We start from the raw sequence: 19,917 nt of genomic DNA, 5'->3' as shown, positions 1-19,917 counted from the left end.
ACCCTCTCTGGGAAAATACACTGACAACAGAAAGCTAGTGCGACCATAGATGTATTATTCAGACAATGAGCCAAAGACAACAACCATCCCCACCTCCGGACATGTAAAAGACCCCCCACCACGCAACATAACAGCAGGAACCCCAGACTGAAAGAGACAAAAAACAACTTCAAACGGCTCTTGTGCTTCTCTTTGGGGCCATTATTGTCTCTTTGTGATTATTTTGCATCTCTTGTCTCTCTGGTGGCTTTGTGTTTCTATGTGATCATTTTTTGGCTCTTTGTGGTTGTTACTGTATGTGTCTGTTTTTGTTATTCGATTTTGCTTGTGTTATTGCTATTTGTCACTTTGTTGTCATTCTGTGTCTCATTGTAGTTGTTTTGTGTCTCTGTGGTTTTCTTTGTTTCTTCATAGCCATTTTGGGTCTCTTTGTGGTCGTTTTTTGTCTCTTTGTAGTTATTTTGCATCTTGTTGTGAATCTTGTTTGTCTCTCTTAGCAGTCTGTGATTGTTTATCATCTGTTTGTGGTGATTTTACATCCCTTAGTGGTCGTCTCTTTGTAGTCGCCTCTCTTGTAGTTGTCTCATGCTCTTTGTAGCTGTTTCATGTGTCTTTGCAGTCATTTGATTGACTCTCCAAGCAGTCACTTCAGATGTTCTTGTTTGAGATCAGCAGGAGCTAAACAGGATGTGGGCAAGACTCCAGGTTGATAAACACACGGCAGTTTACAGAAGCTTATAGTTTAGTGTAAGAACACAATATGTTGTGTAAGCAGTGGTTTGTTGGTATTTATGAGAGCTGGTGCCTAAAATAAATGTTTGTCCTAATCCCTGTGAATCACATTTTCTCTGTGTCTTCTTATATAACTGCACTGGAAGAGCACCAGGTTGTGTGTGTGTTCGTGTGTGTGTTGTATGAACATGTACCTTTTCACGCAGTATGTATGCATGTTTGTAAGAAGCCTTGACGAATGTGTCTCCTCTGCTTCTAAGAGGATTTTTCATGTTGACGTGATGTGTTGTGTTCAGGTTCATGTGACAGCTGCTGCTCCACTAAATTGGATTTCCATCTTCTGAATGCATGCTGAGATATTTCTCCGTTCTCCTGCATGCTTTCAATTTATTCTGACTGATTTTCAACAATGCCGTTTTTTTCTGATGCTACTGATGCGATGCTTGTAAATCATGTTTTTTTTTTTTAATGAATTATGATTATTGTCTTTTTCCTGTGTTATTTCCTCAGCTGCTCTGGGAACGCTGGAGTTTGAGCTGAGATACGAGCAGAGCTCCAGTGAGCTGCACTGCACTGTGCTTCGGGCCAAGGTAAGAACGCTCTCCAAACCATGATCATTAATGTGCTGCTCTCACAGCCTCCACTCGTCTGGTCTCTGGCTTGCCACCAGATTTTGGGACCTGGCTGCAGAGATTTGTTCCCATTCAGACACAAGAGCTTTAAGGCTTCAGTGTGCTTTCAGTGAAGTGCTTTTTGGATTAATTTTTTCAACAGTGGAATCTGCAAGCTGTCTAAAATATCATTGTGTGCTGTAGTATTAAGATTTCTAAAAAGAGCCCAAATACACAAATACTTTTGAAAATGGTGCTACATAACCAAAGAAAACAGAAAAAAGGGCTGTGGTCCTTTTTCTCAAAAGGGAGAAAACCTACAACTACCAGAATGCACTGCACCCCACCAAACCATAAATGCTCCTGCTGGTAGGTGATGTAATGTGAGCTGCCCTTCTGAAAACACTATGGCGGCTGGCTGGTAACAAATGATCTTGTAGTTTGACAGCCTTCCACAATGCAGGAAACAGTATGGCCCCCATTTCCCGTGCACAAATTCTTATATTACAGCTAAACAGTCCACTACTTTAATGTTGCAGCTGGTAAAGGTGGAGCTCATTTAAATGACTTTATATACTGCTCATTAGTTTAATCTATAATCACACATTATCGTTTATTAATAAATAACATTTTGTGTTGATAATCTCCATCTGCAATTTAGCTATTGATATTGAATAAATGTAAAGCAGTAAAAAGTAAGATATATCCCTCTCACATGTATAAGAAGCAAAGTTTAAAGTGGCAGAAAACAGAAATATACAAGTACCTAACAAACAATGATGTTACAGGTTGGGGCCCCTGGGATATTTAATAGCCGGGAGCCTATGCTGTCTCTCTAATAAGAGACTTTATCCAGATAACATCCTTGTGCTCATCCCCTGTTAACAAGTGCATTTAACTGCTGCATATCGCTATCGCTGTGAAACCGAGTATGTTCAAGAACCTCATTCAAAACATCCTTGATATTTGTAACAACTCTGTTAATTAAAGGTGCAGTCTTAGGACACAGTCTTTCTCCACAGTATGTCATGAAGCTAACTCATATTTATATTAAAAAACAAACTAATGGTTTGTTCAGTATCTCTGTTTTAAGTGGCCTTTAACAAGCATTTCCCATAAGCCCACAGTTGATAACAGGTTAAATGTCATGGCTCAACAAGAAGTGAGTTGAGTGTCTCAGACATAATGAACAATGTAGAATGTTTTTTGCCAGTTTTTTAGTCAGTGCTTTTTGATTTATCACTGTTGAACTTTGTCAAAATTACAAAGTTTTTTATTTCTAATATCAGTTGCTGTAGTGGAGCTGACTTATCTAAGAACATGGAAAGTAAACTTTAGGAACATGCTTCATTTTTTCAGAAAAATCAATGAAAGAAATGTTGAATGAGAGATTGCATCATGTTGCAGAAGCTAGACAGGAAGTGACATCAGCTCTCACAGTGTGAATCAGACCTGTAACAAATTCAATTCAGCTTTAATGTTGCATGAACCAAAGCACAGCTATTGGCTTATTGCTGTAAGTCGGGTGCTGCTGGCTCAAAGAGGCTTCTTACCTGGGCACCCTGTGAAATGACACAGCTTGACATCATCAGTGGCTTTGAACACCACCCTTGCCAAAATATACTAAGGAACTCTACCCCCTCTCATCTTTCTCCTTAGAGGCAGGACATTGGGTTTTGATGCCCCTCTACCTCCTTTATGTATGAATGTGTCTTGTTTACATGTGTGTGCCTCCCCTGTGTTTATCTGTTTTTACCAACAGTCGCTGACTGAATTGGAGATGCTACAGCTGTTAAAGCAACATGTTCTCACTCTGACCTCGTCACGTATAGTCATGGACTTTCCATGTTGAGATATGATGTGCAAGGTACCCTGGGTGCATTGGATTTTTGATGATCTGGGACGCTGTGTCAACTTCGGCCTGTTACTTATATTGTCTCTTTTTAAAGTACACTTCCGTTTTCACAGGAAATGTGCAGTTTGCATACAGTCACTACGCTGACACAACACCGTGAATTAACGTCTTTTCCTTCAACAACAAACGCATGTGGTTACGGTTTGCCAACACATGTACGTGGTTGGGTTTGGGACAAAAGAACAGGGTCTATCTTTACAATCATACGGGAAGCGAACACCGGCCTCCGAGGTGAAAGTAGGTGGTTGTTGGACCCATCCAACACCCCTCCCCCCACCCTTTGCGGATTTCCACCCACTTAACTTACGTTGTTGTCCTGCCGCATTTCCCTCTGTTGCTCCTGGGCACCATTATACAATAACGGTGACCGGCCACTGATCATGCTGACATGAATGGACAGCTTTTTTTCTCTGGTGTCTGATGCCAGAAGTTATTGCCCAAGTGCTGGTATTTGATGACTTCGGAGTGAGACTGGGTTGGTTAAAGGAACTTTTCAACCAGCTCTGTCATCCCAGTATGGGCAGTGTGTGCAGATGAACAGTGTTTGCCTTTCCGCTCATCTGCAAGCAAAAGCCAAACTCCATTCATGTGCACACACTGTGATGACAGAGCTGGTTGAAAATTGACCAAGTCTCCCTTTAGCCAGCTGTTTCACCATTTTCCAAGCTACTGTAACTGTCATATTTCACAGTGGTTGTAGAAAATCAGTCAGAGCACCCAGACATTAATTGCACATTGTTCCACTGGCCTATTGTTCTGAAATCCCAATAGTGTGTTTGAAATGTTCCATGAAAGCCCATCTTTCCAACAGTCAGAAAATACACAGTCTCCCTTACATATCACCAGATCTTCCCCGGGTACAAATTTTTTTCCTACTATGGCAAAGGCTCGACTGGCCTTACTCTGCATCTGATTGGCTAGTACTCATTGCCTTCATTGGATGGGTTGGTTACAATTAAGCATGAGGATTGAGCTTTGTTGGGGTAAGGGTATTAAGGTAAGTCAATCAGAGGCAGAGTAGGACAGGTCATGCCTTCAACATACTGTAGAAAAAAAATTGTGGCAGGGCCAACTGCAGGCCATAAATCTTTGTAACTACAGGGAGAGTGTGTATTTTTAGTGCAATGGGCATTTGTTTTTGGAATAACAGGCTGTCGGACAAATGGGCTTTGGTCCAAGGGGACATTGTTCAGACTACTGGGGTTTTAGAACAATGTGCCATCAGGACAATGCCATGGCACCAAGCAAACTGCCCCCGGCTAACTACTGGTTAGTAAACTTTCTGGTGATTTAGTTTCTGACTGGCAAGGAGAGGTGGAGGGACCATGGGGTAAATCCAAGTGGCAACCTCGAGGGCTGAAAAATGAAGCCAACACAAAGTGTCAGAAACTACAGTTCTTTGAATGGCTGCTTGAGGCTGGCTCCAGAAGCCAGTCAATCCCCACAGACCGCCATGTTAAAATGCCCAACAGAAATAAACATGTTTACAACCTGGTACAAAAAACAGTTTGGGTCTCTACAGGCTAATGACAACTGTACAGGGAGTGAATTTTTTTCATAACTCACCCGTTTATAGTTTGTTAAGGCTTGAAGGTACGCATAATTAAGGGAGGGGTCGCTTCGAGTAACAGGCTGTCTGCTGATGGTGTCCTCGGCTTCTCAGTCAGATCCACCCCTTGCCCCCCCACAGTCCTACGTTATTGTTCCACTATGGTCACTTCTTGCTCCAAGAAAACACAAGATGGTGATGACCAAAAACTTTACAGTCTGTGGGTAAATCAATGGGTGTGCTTGCTAGCTCCCAGTGTTCTCAATCAATGGTGCTTGCTAGCAGTAACCTGGCAGCCAATCAAACATCTACGTCAGGTAGCCTGCTTTTGAAGTGGGCATGGTTTCATGAAAAGTGTGTTGGAAAAATGATACAAGCAACTAGGGAGCTGTTTTTTAATCAGGACCCCCAACTAAGGTAAATCTAGCTTTGTTTAACCGGCTGGCTTCAAAACAAACCTCTCTGCCACAACAATGTAACAGCACCAGCAGAAGTATCATAATTCAGAGCCAACTGTCTCACCAGAGCTCGATTAAAGTGTCAGAAATGATAACTGCAGACTGTAAAAAGACAACAGGCCACACCGCTGTTAATCTACAGGCTCGTTGGAGCTGAGGGACAATTCACCAGACACCTGATACCTGTCAAGGCGCTCAGTGTATGTATATCTGTATGTGTGTGTGTGTGTGTGTGTGTGTAGGAATCTGCTCAGCGGTGATCTCAGTGGACCGTGATCAGTCATCTCAAACCTGACACCTACTCTGAAGCTCTGCTGCCTCTTATCTCACCTGCCGACATTTAACACCCACTGTGGGACTCAATGAGACGGAGCGCCTGACTGACTCAGCAATTCGCAAACCAGACTAATGCAATTTTTGCTGAGAGCAGTGCAGGACTGCTCTCTACTCCTGCCACAACTCTTCTATCATATTTATACTTGTATTATCACTATGCTCCAGCCTCAGCCACAGTCACATGGGAAACAAGACTTTTTGTTCCAGTGAAACTTATTGACTAAACCTCACATTAATCTGTACAGCAGACTGAGATGTTACAGGTCTGATAATAAGCTTGAATTTGCACTGAAATACTACCAGGGATTTTATTGATATTTGACTCCACAGCGGGGCGGCACAGTGGTGTGGTGGTTAGCACTCTCGCCTCACAGCAAGAGGGTTGCCGGTTCGATCCCGGGCGTGGGAGCCCTTCTGTGCGGAGTTTGCATGTTCTCCCCGTGTCAGCGTGGGTTCTCTCCGGGCACTCCGGCTTCCTCCCACAGTCCAAAGACATGCAGATTGGGGACTAGGTTAATTGGTAACTCTAAATTGTCCATAGGTGTGAATGTGAGCGTGAATGGTTGTTTGTCTCTATATGTCAGCCCTGCGATAGTCTGGCGACCTGTCCAGGGTGTACCCTGCCTCTCGCCCGATGTAGCTGGGATAGGCTCCAGCCCCCCCGCGACCCTCAAGAGGATGAAGCGGTTAGAAGATGAATGAATGAATGACTCCACAGCCTCCACAGCTCTCTGCTTGGTGGGGGGTGGGGGTGGGGAGGGGGTGGGGGGAGTACATCTGAGACACATAGACATGTGATCAGTGTATTTACACCCCTTTAAATATAACATGAAAATTGATAAATACAAAATTCTGGAAAATACTGCTCCATCATTTCATGTCAGAATGACCCTTACAAGTGCCTTCTAGCCTTCTGGCTGCTTCCCATTGAAAAATGAAGAGAGGTGGCTGTGTGTTACCTCTTAATGGAGGAAGGGAAGTCAACCAGATGCGCACTTCCAAAACCAACCAATTAACCTTGGTTGTGTCCCACCCCCACAAGCAAGATAAACCTGCTATAACCACTGCCTGCATGATTTGTTGCCATGTGGATTTAGAGAAAATGTAGTCAAATGCATGCATTCCAGCACCATGGGATATTTAAAGCGATGACGGTATATGGGGATTGACTGGCTTCTGGAGCTAACCTCAAGCAGACATTCAAAGAAGAGCAGTTTTTGGCCCATCTGTGTTGGCTTCATTTTTCAGCTCTGGAGGTTGCAAGAAATGCAGAATAAAAATCAGTGCCAACAAAATCATTTAGTCAAAAGTCTCACATGGACATATGTCATAGGGAGAGTGTACAATCCAACACAATCCAATATCAACATGGCTGTGAGACATCGCTACCATACACATAATGAACACAACATAACAGTAAAGGCCACTAGAGGCCTGCCGAAGAACAAGCCAAGCCAGTTAAAATAGGCTACTGAACATTATTACACATGCAAAAAAGCACACATGCTTGTAAAATACAGTCAATAAACCATCAACCACTGATGTTAATGACTTACAAGCAAAGTGTCACTCCTCACTCCTCCTGATGAACTCATCCGTGATATCATCCAGGCTCCTTTTTTTGAGACATTCTTGTGACACTTCAATAAGGAATGGGAATCGCAGAACATTCTGGGGTGGTGACACCACCAGGATAAGAGTCTGTAGCTACAGTAGTTGCCAGTCTCATCTGTCATCTGTCAATTGCTTATCATCAAATGTATACGAATACACGAAAGACAAATGCCCATATAAAGAGAAGCTCTTGACAAGCAAAAAAGGTTAATATTCCAAAACTGAAGTTAGTTAATGATAGTGATTCGTATAGAGCTTGACAGCTTGCCACCCATTCACATTACGGTCCCTGATGTTGATGACATATTGCCATTCTCTATTGAGCAACATGATTGAGTCTTGCCTGCCCCATAGTGGACTACAGATAGGTTTTCAGACTCTGCAGGCCTGGAAATGAGCTTTGTGGGCTGCAGGATGTTATTTTTCTCTTGCATAAACTGAAACCAGACTCTTCTGATAAAGTAGAAATGTCACCTGTTGCCTGTCAAAGTGTTTTTAGTGTGAGGAATGAGCTCTTTGTTGCCTATTGGAGGAACCAACAGCCACTACACCTGCAGCTCTCGCCAACTGTCAAGTACCAGCATGTGTTTTCAGACCTCCAGTCTCAGGAGGACTATAATGAGCTCATTACAACTTGGTGCATCAAAATGAGGCAAAGAACTTCGACATCACACTTCTAAACTTGGTTACACAAGTGACACAAAGGTGAGATTTATGCTTCATGGGAAGTTTCATCAAACAATATTTCGGGGTTTAACAAGAGAAAAGACTTTGATGATGAAGATTAATTGGTTGGCTTGATGAATGTCTGATTAACTTCCAGCTGCTCTTTAATAGAACAGCTGCCTCCCTAAAGTTTTCAATGAGATGCAACCACAGAAGATCTCTAAGGGACATTCACACTTCCTGCACTGACACTGACTAGGGCGAAACTTAAATCTATTTTTCTGGGATTTTCTTTGTGCCTGGGATTTTGTTTTCACTCAGAAATACTTCCTGAATTTCCCAGATGGCTTTTTTTGTCTTTGCTCATACAAACTGGTAAGAGATTGAATTCTCTAAGGACCCAGAGGCAAATTACAACAAACAGTAATTTGTTGTTGTTGTTTCAGTCTCACAGTCTAGATGATCTCTCTACAGATGTCAAAAATGGCCTCATTTACAAGTGGTTACCATCATTATGACCATAACCGAGGCCATGATGTTTTTAGTACCTGGATCTTTTAAAAAATTCAAACAAATTCATATACATGATGTGGAAGTTTGTCCATAAACCATGACCTAAACCAACTGATGTTAGTTAGTCATTACAACTAACTGTGCAGCCTAAAGGTGCTCAAACACTCTGAGAACTGATTTAAATTCAAGTGGAGATTTCAGGTTTTCTGAGGTGCCTATACATCAGACTGAATTTGTAGGAAATGTGTATGAAATGATACAGAAGCTGATACAAAATGTATGTATAATTATAAATGATGCTTTCTGACAGTATGTGGACAAGGAAATAAAAGGGGAAACTACATGTTACACTCTTTTTCCACCACAGGAATATTTGTTAAAATAGTCTGCAGTCGACGAGTATGCCTTTTTTTTTGTGATGTGTCACGGTCAACGTTACAGACACACTGGACAAAAGGTTAGCAAACAGTATGGAGGCCAGTGAAAATGTTTTGGTGGTTACTTGTTTTTCATATCTCATACTCAGTCTCTCTTTCAAACTTGGTGCCAAAATCAAAAGTCTTGCAACTTGACTTGGACTTAACCACCAGTGACTCTTGTCTTAAATTGGACTTGAGCCTTTTGAACTGAAAATACTTGACACACTTCCCCCAAGCCTAAAGATGAAAAACTATGTTATTTAAATTGTGCGCCATGAATCAATTCTACATTCCCAGTCCGATCCACTTTGCTTTTCCAGTCCAACAGCATCCACATTGCAGGAGAGAACCATGAAGAACTGACATTATGTTGATGGAAAAACTGTTATAAAAGATAATTTCTTTTGTGTACAAATACTACCAGCTAGTCAACAAAAAATGAATTACAGCATGCAAAAGGTGTGGGTCAAATATAAAAGACTGATGAGATGAAACAACTTTCAGCTTTGTTCAGTTTTGAGGTTGCACGAATGATGAGTCAAGACTAATATTAATATAACTGGCAAGCAGAGATAGGGGACTCGAGTCACATGACTTGACTCAAGTCAGACTCAACCTCAAATTCATGACTTGAGACTTGACTTTGACTTGAGACAGATGACTCGAAGGAACTTGGCTTTATTCAGTATTAAAGGCATGCTAAGCACCGTTGGGCGTCACTGCTGTTTATGTTCAACAGTGTTATCAAACACAATGGAGCTAGCTCATCCCTCCCCCCCTCGTCCTCCGTGACTCTGTCATGAACGAGCAATAGCTGCTATTTACCCTGGATTTACACACCTGTTCAAGGGATGGTGCACCCTACGTGAAAATTCAGCCATAATCTACTCACCCTCATGCCGATGGATGATCAGGTGAAGTTTTAGAATCCTCACAACACTTGCGGAGATCCAAGGGGAGAGGGGGTAGCAACAAAACTCCACCTAATGGAGGCTTATGGCGCCCCAGATTCAAACGTCCAAAAACACATAATTAAAACCACAAAATATCTCCATATTGGTCATCCGTAGTGATCCAGGTGTCCTGAAGCCCCAACATAAAAAGTTGTTTGGAAAAACGTCATTTAAACTCTGTTTTTAGCCTCATTGTAGCCTGTAGCTCTAACTGCCTCTCTGGGCACCACGTTCACCTGTGCGCGCTTGCGCGAGGCCGTAAGGCATGGGCACTGCATGTGTGTGCTTGCTTTCGCTGGTCTCGCGCTGGCTGGTTGGTGCAGCCTGGACCAAAATGTTTTTGTTGCCATTTGCGGAGCCTGGGCTGCCTACAGAGACCAGACTTTTCACAGCATATTCAGAGGACATGTAGCTAGCGGATCGTGAGGAGATGTTTGCTGTATGTGACATATGACTTGACTTGTGACCAGAATTTGGTATAATGCGTTACTTAGAGTACTTTGATTACTTTTTGCAGTAACTTAATGCGTTAGTTTGCTGTTTGAGTAATCAAATACTTGAGTACATTTTCAAACAAGCCATCAGTTACTTCCGTTACTTTTAGAACGCTGGTCCTTAAGCTCCGAAACAGCAACGACTGTCAGGATCATCAGTAAAATCCCCACGACTCAATAGATGGAGGAGGACTCGCTGACAGACAGGTATTATGCCTGGTACACACTACATGACTTTTCTGCCCGTTCTGAAAGTCACTGTGTCACATTACACGATTGTGAAGTCATAAAATCGTGCAGTGACTTGGCCGACAGACATGACACACTACATGATGGTACTCACCAATTATCCCTGGTCATCTTTCACAACGTGTGTGATGTCATCGGGTTATTCTTGTCTTATTTTTATTACTTTTACTATTATTTGAGTCACTGTGTCTGTTAATGTGCCAGCCGAAATGTTGTTGTAGTCACCTAAAAGCGCCAGCAGATGGCAGGAAAAACATTTGAAGCACCGTACATAAACAATGAAGCTACTGTATCCTCCACAACCAAGTTATAAAATATTTGTATTTTATACAAATATTTCACAATAAAAGCCTATTCAGAAAATGGAGGGATTCTCTCAGCTGAGGTTATAAGGAGCTTTTAATTTGAAACAAATTCAGGAAGTGTTGAGTTTAAAATGACAGTGCGATGTGTGTTAACTTTATCAAGGCAATGGGAGCGATAAAAAGTAAATATAAACAGAGGAATAAATAAATAACATTGTAATCTGTTTCAAATGAAGCTGGGAGCCTCTGCAGTTGTGGTGAGGAAAAGCCCCGCTGCTATTTGTTAATGTTATTAGGCTACTTTATGTCCGTCTCCATTATGAGGACGTAACATTGTGACAGTATGTGAATGACAGTAATGTTAACTCAGAGGGTTGACAAAGTGCCTCTGCTGTTTCACACCATCATTTCCCCCTTTTACTCTGTGTGGTAACATCCCTAGAGGAAATATTAAAAATGCTGGGGTGTTGTTGTCATGCAGTTGTCTACGGCAGCAGATCGTTGTGTGTTTCTACTGGTCAAAGTGACGGCTGTGATGGGAGAATTGGATCTCACTGAAGGGCAAGTGGTCCATAACTTTAATTTTGGAGACAAAAAGATGTAGGCTTAGCGCCCTGTGGTCTATTGCCCAATAGGAAATGTAGAATATTCAAAAGTACTTTAAAAGTGGTTGAGTTACTTTTCTCAGGGAGTAATGTTGGAAGAACTTTTAAAGTACTTGAGGTACTTTACTCAGAGAGTAACACAGTAAAGTAACTGGTTACTTTTCAAAAAAGTAACGCAGTAAAATAATTTGGTTACTTTTAAAGTAACCCTTACCCAACTCTGCTTGTGACTTGCTTGACCTGAGCAATGACTCGACTTGACTTGCTTGAGCAGGGACTTGACTTGCTTGATTCTCACCACAACTAACTTGGGACTTTCTTGAGACTTGAAGGTAAAGACTTGAGACTTGCTTGTGACTTGCACATGTGTGACTTTCCCCCATGTCTGCTGGCAAGCTAATGCTTAGCTAACCTTTTACTATGTTTTTACATTTGGTAAAGAGCTCATTATAAGTTGTTTGGGACTCGAAAGAGTGTAGGACTTGGGACTTGTCAGTCTTGACTTGGTACTTGACTCGAAGATTACCTGTCTTGACTCTAGGCTTTACTTGAGACTTAAGTGCATGGACTTGAGACTTGCTTACTTAACTGCAAAACAATGAGTTCAAAAAGAACAACATGTACAAGTACACTTGAAATACTAAACTGGTATTTTTAAAAACTGCAGTATTACTGCACATTGATTCAAACATAATCAGACTCAGTTGTTTCTGTGTGTCTTGTCTCAGTTTATGACATATCGAATACAACAGCATCACAAAGAGGAACCACATTACAGAAGTGAGCTTTAGATTGCTTCATTTTCTCAGAGGATGCACCTGCTGTCACTGAGCTTTGCCTCCTTTTGTCTCCCCCAGTGATTTCTTTATACGAGGAGCTACTTAAATGTTAATGATTTCCCCCCGTTATCGACTCAGAGACAGAAAGAAGCAGTTTCAGACCCGAACAGATGGATTAAGTCAGTGCTGCCTGTTGTGAAGGTAGTTTTCTTTGGGGATCAAGGAAACATTTTTACCAGCGTAACTACAAACAAAGGAAATTCTGGTAGCTGCTGCTGTAACTGAACATGCAGATTGGTTTGTGGTCAGTATACAGCAGGTTTAAAGGTCAAACATTGCACAGAAAGAGCCTCGTGATTGTGGCAGTGAGGAATGTGTAATTTCTTTTACACACATGGAAACTAGAGTAAAAGTCTGTAGACACAATGTTCAATAACAAAGCTGTTGGATAGATAAAAATTTTGGAACTGTGGAGCTCAGCTCTGCTGAAAGAGACATGAGCTAACTTAGGAAATTTAGGGGAACCACTAAAATATTGTAGTCTAACATTTGGTGCCACTGTTTCTTTCTGTATAAATTCATGTTTTCCTGTAAATTTAGGTTCCAATAATTAATAGGCTAATTATCAATGTGGGTGTTTACCGATTTCTGATAGTTAGTATCTAATGAACAGTATACTGTCTATTCCTGCTGTGGACATCCATGCCTGGGGTGCACTCAAGGCACTTATGGTAATGATTGTATTTTAAAGTCTTCTAGCTGTGTGATATGTAATGCCGTATTACTTACAGTAGTCCTGTGATGTTTTAGTCCACTGTTTGTTGAGTGTTGACAGTTTTTGCACAGCCTACTGCACAATAGTGTGTTTGCATTGACTTTACATCTGAATGTTTTACTGTGAGGCTGTGGTTCATAATTATCATGGGATGCAGCCTCGATCTGGTCTGTTTCACAAAATAACACAAACAACCATTGCATGACCACTGTGCTTTGGCGGTTTTATTGTTTCTTGATGGAGAGCCACTAAAAACAAAAACTGTTTCTGCTTCTTATTGTCCCAGACTAAAGATTCTCTGTATGAATTATTGATATTTTTGCACATAAGTGGCTGCATTAATGTATATGTATACAGTATCCTCTCAACCCCCAGCCCTGTAATAGGGCTCCCCCGAAGCCATGGTATAATTCGAACACTAAATTAACCTGCTTAGATACATTTAATTATCTAAATCAGAAGGGCTTAAGTAAAATTACTCATTGTAAAGAATGGCTCTTTCCACAATAACAGTCTAATTAGTTTTTAGTTTTGTTTTAGTTAACTATTTGGTGGGGCGGCACGGTGGTGTGGTGGTTAGCACTCTCGCCTCACAGCAAGAGGGTTGCCGGTTCGATCCCGGGCATGGGAGCCCTTCTGTGCGGAGTTTGCATGTTCTCCCCGTGTCAGCATGGGTTCTCTCCGGGCACTCCGGCTTCCTCCCACAGTCCAAAGACATGCAGATTGGGGACTAAATTGTCTAAATTGTCTTACTCTAAATTGTCCATAGGTGTGAATGTGAGTGTGAATGGTTGTTTGTCTCTATGTGTCAGCCCCGCGATAGTCTGGCGACCTGTCCAGGGTGTACCCTGCCTCTCGCCCGATGTCAGCTGGGATAGGCTCCAGCCCCCCCGCGACCCTCAAGAGGATGAAGCGGTTAGAAGATGAATGAATGAATGAATAACTATTTGGTGGATGCATTGATACCTTAAAGGAGTACTTCATCCACAAAATAATCATTTGTGTTACCTTGAATTTATAAATAAAACTTCTTTTCTGACATGCCTCTACAGTGAACAAAAACTGGCGAAATTCTGGATGAACTAAACTACAGGGGGGCTGCAGTTCACAACAGCAACAAGGGGCTGTTCTTCTATCTGGAGCTACAGTTTGCACTGGCTGGATTAGGGTTGCTGTAGCAGCTGACTGGGGGTTCGTCTCTGGAGCTGCTGCCTGCTGTCCTCCTGGTGAGATGGTCTGCAGCGGTCTCTGTAACCGAACAGTGACACATTATAAAGGACTGAGTGGGTGCGAAGGCAAGAAATAAACTTCTCGATATCCATTGTCGGAACAAGTGTGCTATAGGAACCAAAGTCTTCATCAAAGCACATCAGCATTCCGATTGGTTGTCACCGAGCTCATTACCATAAAGTTAAAAAAGGTTTTACTCCCCTCCGGACTGGACCACTCCGGTCGCTTTGGTTTCCCAAGATGAGTGGCTGACGACCAGGTCGCCCAAGTTGCTGTGCTCTCATTGAAAATTAATGACTTCTGCCATTTTGGAAGCTCTGGTTACTGTTGGTTTGAACGTACACTCAGTGTCAGAGAAGTTTGCCTTTTTGTCTCTCTCTGTCTTTGTTTGTTGCGTGTTAGCAGGTCGACAGGATGCACCTATTGATAGTAATTATCACCTCCATATGGTGGTCACTGGCTATTCATGGGCCGGGATGCATGCTAATCGCTGACTGGTGGGAGCGTGCTGTCAATTTACGATTGATTGGCTATCATAGATATACACACGTACCTATGATCAAATGCGAGTGTCCTGTGGGGTTCATGAATCTGGTGTTGGTTTTTAGTGCCAAGGTTTTTTATGTGCAAATCCACTCAGATTTACTGACATTTCATGAATGAGACCCACTATGATGAGTCTCTGGCTAACGTTAGCTACATAAACATAACCTTGAAGCCGCAGGTGGGAGCCTTTAGCTCTGATTAGCACAAAGCTAAACTATAAATGACAATTTCTCTCAGTCCCTGAAATGCTTCAGCAATAATTGACATGTATTTTATTTGTTTGTTGTCAAACTTTAATAAGTCTATCTTCCTTTCTGTGGGTTGCTTTGCAGTGTAGGCAGTTGTTGCCAAAGCTGGAATAGCAGCTTTCTCTGTAGGGACGTGCATAGACAGCTGTATTTGTAGAGCAGCCAATATGAACGGGGGCTAGATTTTACAGGAGGTGCAGAAGTCTAATGTTCTCTCGGTCCGCTTGAATTACAATATGCTCAAAGTTTAGTATGGGATTTTTACAAAATGACTTGAAATTAAACTACCTACTCCAGCTTTACCTACATTTTGTTGTAAATGTTTTTGTAAAATCTTAAATGCGGGTCTTTTACTAGTATTTCGACAGATCAGTGTTACTACTTTACTTCAGTAAAACATATGAGTACTTGTTCCACCTCTAAATTTAAACGTACATTACTTTCTAATTGTGTATTTGAGATTACATTTTATACCAGACACGTCTGTGGGGTCACAGTCTACACCCTCTGCCTCATTGAAAATATAGACATGAAAAATAAATCTGTCTCTGCTGTCGCTGCAAATGTCACAGCTGTTAAGAGATATCTGGGAGTAATTCACTATGATATGAGTCCCATTAATGGGGTCATGAGATTCGAATCAAGTGTTTGATCCTTTGGTCATGTGAGGGAATTATCCATCCTGCTGTCCTCACACTCCTGAATCATTTAACATACTGTGTTCATATCACTGAAGAAGATCTGTAAGCCAGGAAAACAGACACAGAGTACTGCTGATTTATAGAGGGATATTTATGTACATAATGTATAATTTATAATGTGATTAATAATTGTCTGTTATATTTACAGTGATTGTTAGATTCGTCGTGAATCATTGTAAATGTCTGTCTGTAAGCTTCGATAAATACATATTGTACTTTACTCCACTATATCTATTTGACAGCTGCAGTTAATTTGCAGATTCAGATCAACAAATAAATCAACAAATATTGTAATTGAGAAATAAAGTATGATGACAGTGTCGTATATTACATAGCGATGATGTGAAGGTGATGAAGGAGACTCCGCTGACACCATCTTGCTTGCATAAAAAAAGGTGTATTACAAGAAGTACAGCATCTATCAAGCATCTAGATTGCCTGAGAGAGAGTTCGGAGCCGATGTGAACTACTCTGAAAAACAAGTACTCTGCCTATATAGGTTGGTTGTTTTGATGAACTTTGAGACAAAATGTGACAAGTGACAGAAAGACAATCTAGATAGAATCCAACCTTTCACCTAGCTTATCTATCCTTGACCTAAGCCATAATAAAATCTTCACCTGGGCCCCTAACTGATCATATAAGACCCTGGTCATCACATAACATGTGGCACATCAGATACTACATATTCCCCCCTTCGAGACTACACAGAGTCTCAAAAAAGGAAAGAGCAATACATACATACTTGCAATTGTGAAAAAACCAGTAGTTCCTCCTACAGTGCTTCCTACAGTATAACCTTAACAATATAGCAACTTTATGGAGTGCGAGAGCGAAAACCTGTCAGGCAGCTGTCTTTCTGAAATACCCTTCACTCAGTCTAGACAGGAAAAATTCTCTCATGGTCCCTCTGCCTTAGGCGACCACACATAGTACTCCCAACCAATTTAAAAAAGGAGGAATTTAATATTTTGTGTAAAAATATGACTTAAGCAAATACATATGAGAAACCTCAGTAAATAAAATCATAAAATTCAAATTCAAATTCAAATTCAAATTCAGGCTGGTCAACCCATCGCACCTTCCAGTGGACCTTTCCCTGCCTAGCACCTATATCCCTAAGCTCCCACGAAAAAAACAAAACATCTGAGGTCCCAATGTATTTACCCCCTAACAGAAACCGTCATTCTTCAAACAATTAAAATAAAGACAATATTATAAAATTTAAGTATTAATCATACAAAAAACCTCAAAAACTAAGTCGAACTGTTATGTCTTACTAAGATTATCACTACTATAAAATCATCCTCTATCAATATTACAAATTACAATGTAATAGAACAAAATCCAAAAACACATGTAAGAGACGACATAAAAATGTATCACACTGCAACTCCTTAGCAGCGTCGACTCTCAGTGTAGCGTCAATGGTGTTTTAAATCTGGACATTTTATCACAGTGTCCTTGTTCAGAGCCCTCCAGTCCATTTTATTGTCCATGTTTGAGTGTCTGAATCCCTTCAGAACGTCGGGGGTCTCTGAACAACCAACCACCCTCACTGTGGTCTTCCCCCAGTATCGTCCTAGGAGGAAAGAAAAGAAGACACCAACCAGTATCTTTTGGAAAGACAGCAGATGCAAATTAATTAATACATCAAATGCAAAACTTCACCTTATAAGTAGCTGTGAAATTCACAATACCATACTTTCACATTATTCCTAATTATAATTCACATTTCCATTGCCCCCCTTTAATCATACCACGCTATAGGAAGAAACTACTAAATAACAAAATAATAGATGTTAAAACCATAATATAATTGAACATTCCAGTCCACCTTCTATCACCACTTCCCCGTCAAGTCTCTGTCAGTCTTCTGTAATAATGGCATCTGAGCATCATCTCCAGGCATTACAACTCCAACCCATCTCAATATCATAGCCTTCTGCAAAGGTCAATAGCAGCCACACCAGTCTGTGACTCCTCTAAGTATTTGACAAATATTCAAAACCTCTTATAGTCGCATTCGCAAAACCCCTCAAATATCCTTGAAATTCCCTATAGTCACATTACCAGGCAAAATTTAGTTCTGTACCATCACAGTTCTATTCTATTTGCTATGTGGCACATAAAAAGTCACTTCATACAAGTCATCAATAGTCTCATGTCTAAGCTTACCCACATTCATCATATAGTTGTCACAATCTGAGATTCCCATAAACATCTCATACCCCTCATAAGTCTCATTTGAACAAAAACAACCTTACAGGGACCGCTGTCATCATATTTTCCTTCCTGCCCATGGGTCTGCGATTTGTAACACCTAGGAATCAAATCCACATGCCTTCCACTTAGTGTCTCTCTTCTGTAATGCATGGTGATGGTCTGTCATATCTTCTGATGTCCAATCAAAGTCAAAAAACTCATCTTCCACATCTGAAACAGTCCTCTGAGCTGTCAAAGATGGATCTGTGTCATTCTCTTTCTCCTTCTGTTTCTTAAGTTCAAACATCTCCTTACTACTGCTCACACTAAGCTCTCTCTTTAACATAGGCTCCTGTGTTACATCTACTATCTCCTTACATTTCAAGGATATCCCATCAAATGTCTGAGTTACATTTACAAATTTCCATAGGCATCAGAGATGTCGTCACTGTTTTATTGACAAAGGTTGCCCTTGTCACAACCTCACTTGTAAAATTTCCAGAAGTGACAAAAGGAGAAGTTGTCACCATCGCTGTTGTAGCATTTATCCCCTCCAAAGACATAACTAGAGTAGTAGCCTCATCTGTGCACTATTCACCCTTAGAGTCACCATACTAGCTCTGAGTCCTCTCTCTGACCCCTCACTCTCAAACTATGGGTCATAAAAAGAACACCTATAATCACCTTGATGCTCCTGCTGGGTGTTACATACATAAAGACTACAATCTCCCTCAATCTTCAATCTTCTCTTGTCGTTAAGTAACACCTACTTCCCTAATGATGATGTCCCTGACAGATCTAGAACCCTTCCATGGCTGTCTTCCCACTGAACTCTAAATTCCCCTTCACAACATCCGTTAATCCACTTCCTTCTACACACCTTCACAAACACTTTCATAAACACCTTGTCTCCTCTTTTGCTCCTTGAGCCTCTCTTGCACTTCCTCTTTTCCTTCCTAAACTTCCTCAACCTCTTCTCTCCATGTCTCCTCTTTTCACTTTCCTTAGAGCTATCATCTCCTCAGTCCTCATAAGCCACACAACAAATAATTCGCTGTGATTTACTCCTATTATCCGCCAACACTTAGGTCATTCTATCTACAACAGAGGTTTTCCTCCTTCAAACTACACCTATTAACCAATACCCAATTATAATTACATACAATACATTACCATCAACTTAGAAATTTTAGTTTGTTTTACTCTAATAACATCTTAAATCTTCCAACAGTACATTATTACCCCCAGGCTGTACTTCTTCATGCTCTTTTTACTTTAAATTAATTTGAATATCCTAAAAACTGTCAACTATCAGAATCAAATCATAATGATTTAACTTCTTTTCCTTTTTTTTCTCTACTTGTACCTTACAAAGGGAGAAGGGAAGGGAGATCCCTCAGCACTCCCCCATTAGAAAGATCAACCTTATTTGCATCCTATATGGGGTGTCCCCCCTTGCTCCACCTCTTAAATTTAGCAAGAACTTCCAGTGTATTCTAGTTCTCAGAGAGTGAATATCTCACCCAATCTCCCAAAGATCAGATAAACTCCATATAACAAGGTACAAAGTCTAAAACAAAGAACACACACACACCCTCCGGAGCACACACACTCTCACAGACTCACTGAAAATATTCTCACTGATATTCACACTTCTCTGCAAAATCATAAACGTCCTTCTTGGGGCTCATACGTTATTAACAGATTCAAAAACGTCCCCTCGAAAGAGGCTCATAACTCTTTATCAAAGTCCCCCTCAAAGGCTCATAAGTTTCAGTCAATATTTATAAAGTCCTCTTTTTTGAGGCTCATATGTTTTAACACTAAGAAACAAAATATTTTTCCTTATGAATTACTAAATCTCATAGATATCTATATAATATAAAATCTATCACATGAACATAACATAAACCCCTGTAACCATCCCGTTGCGCAATCTTTCACACTCTACGAACACAGCTGAGACAGCACGTCACACAGAGATCACTCTTCCAACAAATAAAGACATAAAACA

General features: G+C 41.0%; 1 protein-coding gene across 1 annotated transcript in view; it reads left to right on the top strand.

Annotated features, from left to right (window-relative positions):
- The window catches only part of doc2a (double C2-like domains, alpha), a 116,777-nt gene that overhangs the window by 34,118 nt on the left and 62,742 nt on the right, over positions 1-19,917 (top strand). The window contains exon 3 of the mRNA XM_049561568.1: positions 1,243-1,322. Within this exon, the coding sequence (XP_049417525.1) occupies positions 1,243-1,322 (80 nt within the window). The remainder of the gene's footprint in view (positions 1-1,242; positions 1,323-19,917) is intronic.

Source organism: Epinephelus fuscoguttatus, linkage group LG19 (genome assembly GCF_011397635.1).
Source record: "Epinephelus fuscoguttatus linkage group LG19, E.fuscoguttatus.final_Chr_v1".
In the NCBI taxonomy this organism is placed as follows: domain Eukaryota; kingdom Metazoa; phylum Chordata; class Actinopteri; order Perciformes; family Serranidae; genus Epinephelus; species Epinephelus fuscoguttatus.
The sequence above is the reverse complement of the archived record's forward strand: the minus strand, read 5'-3'. Positions and strand labels throughout refer to the sequence as shown.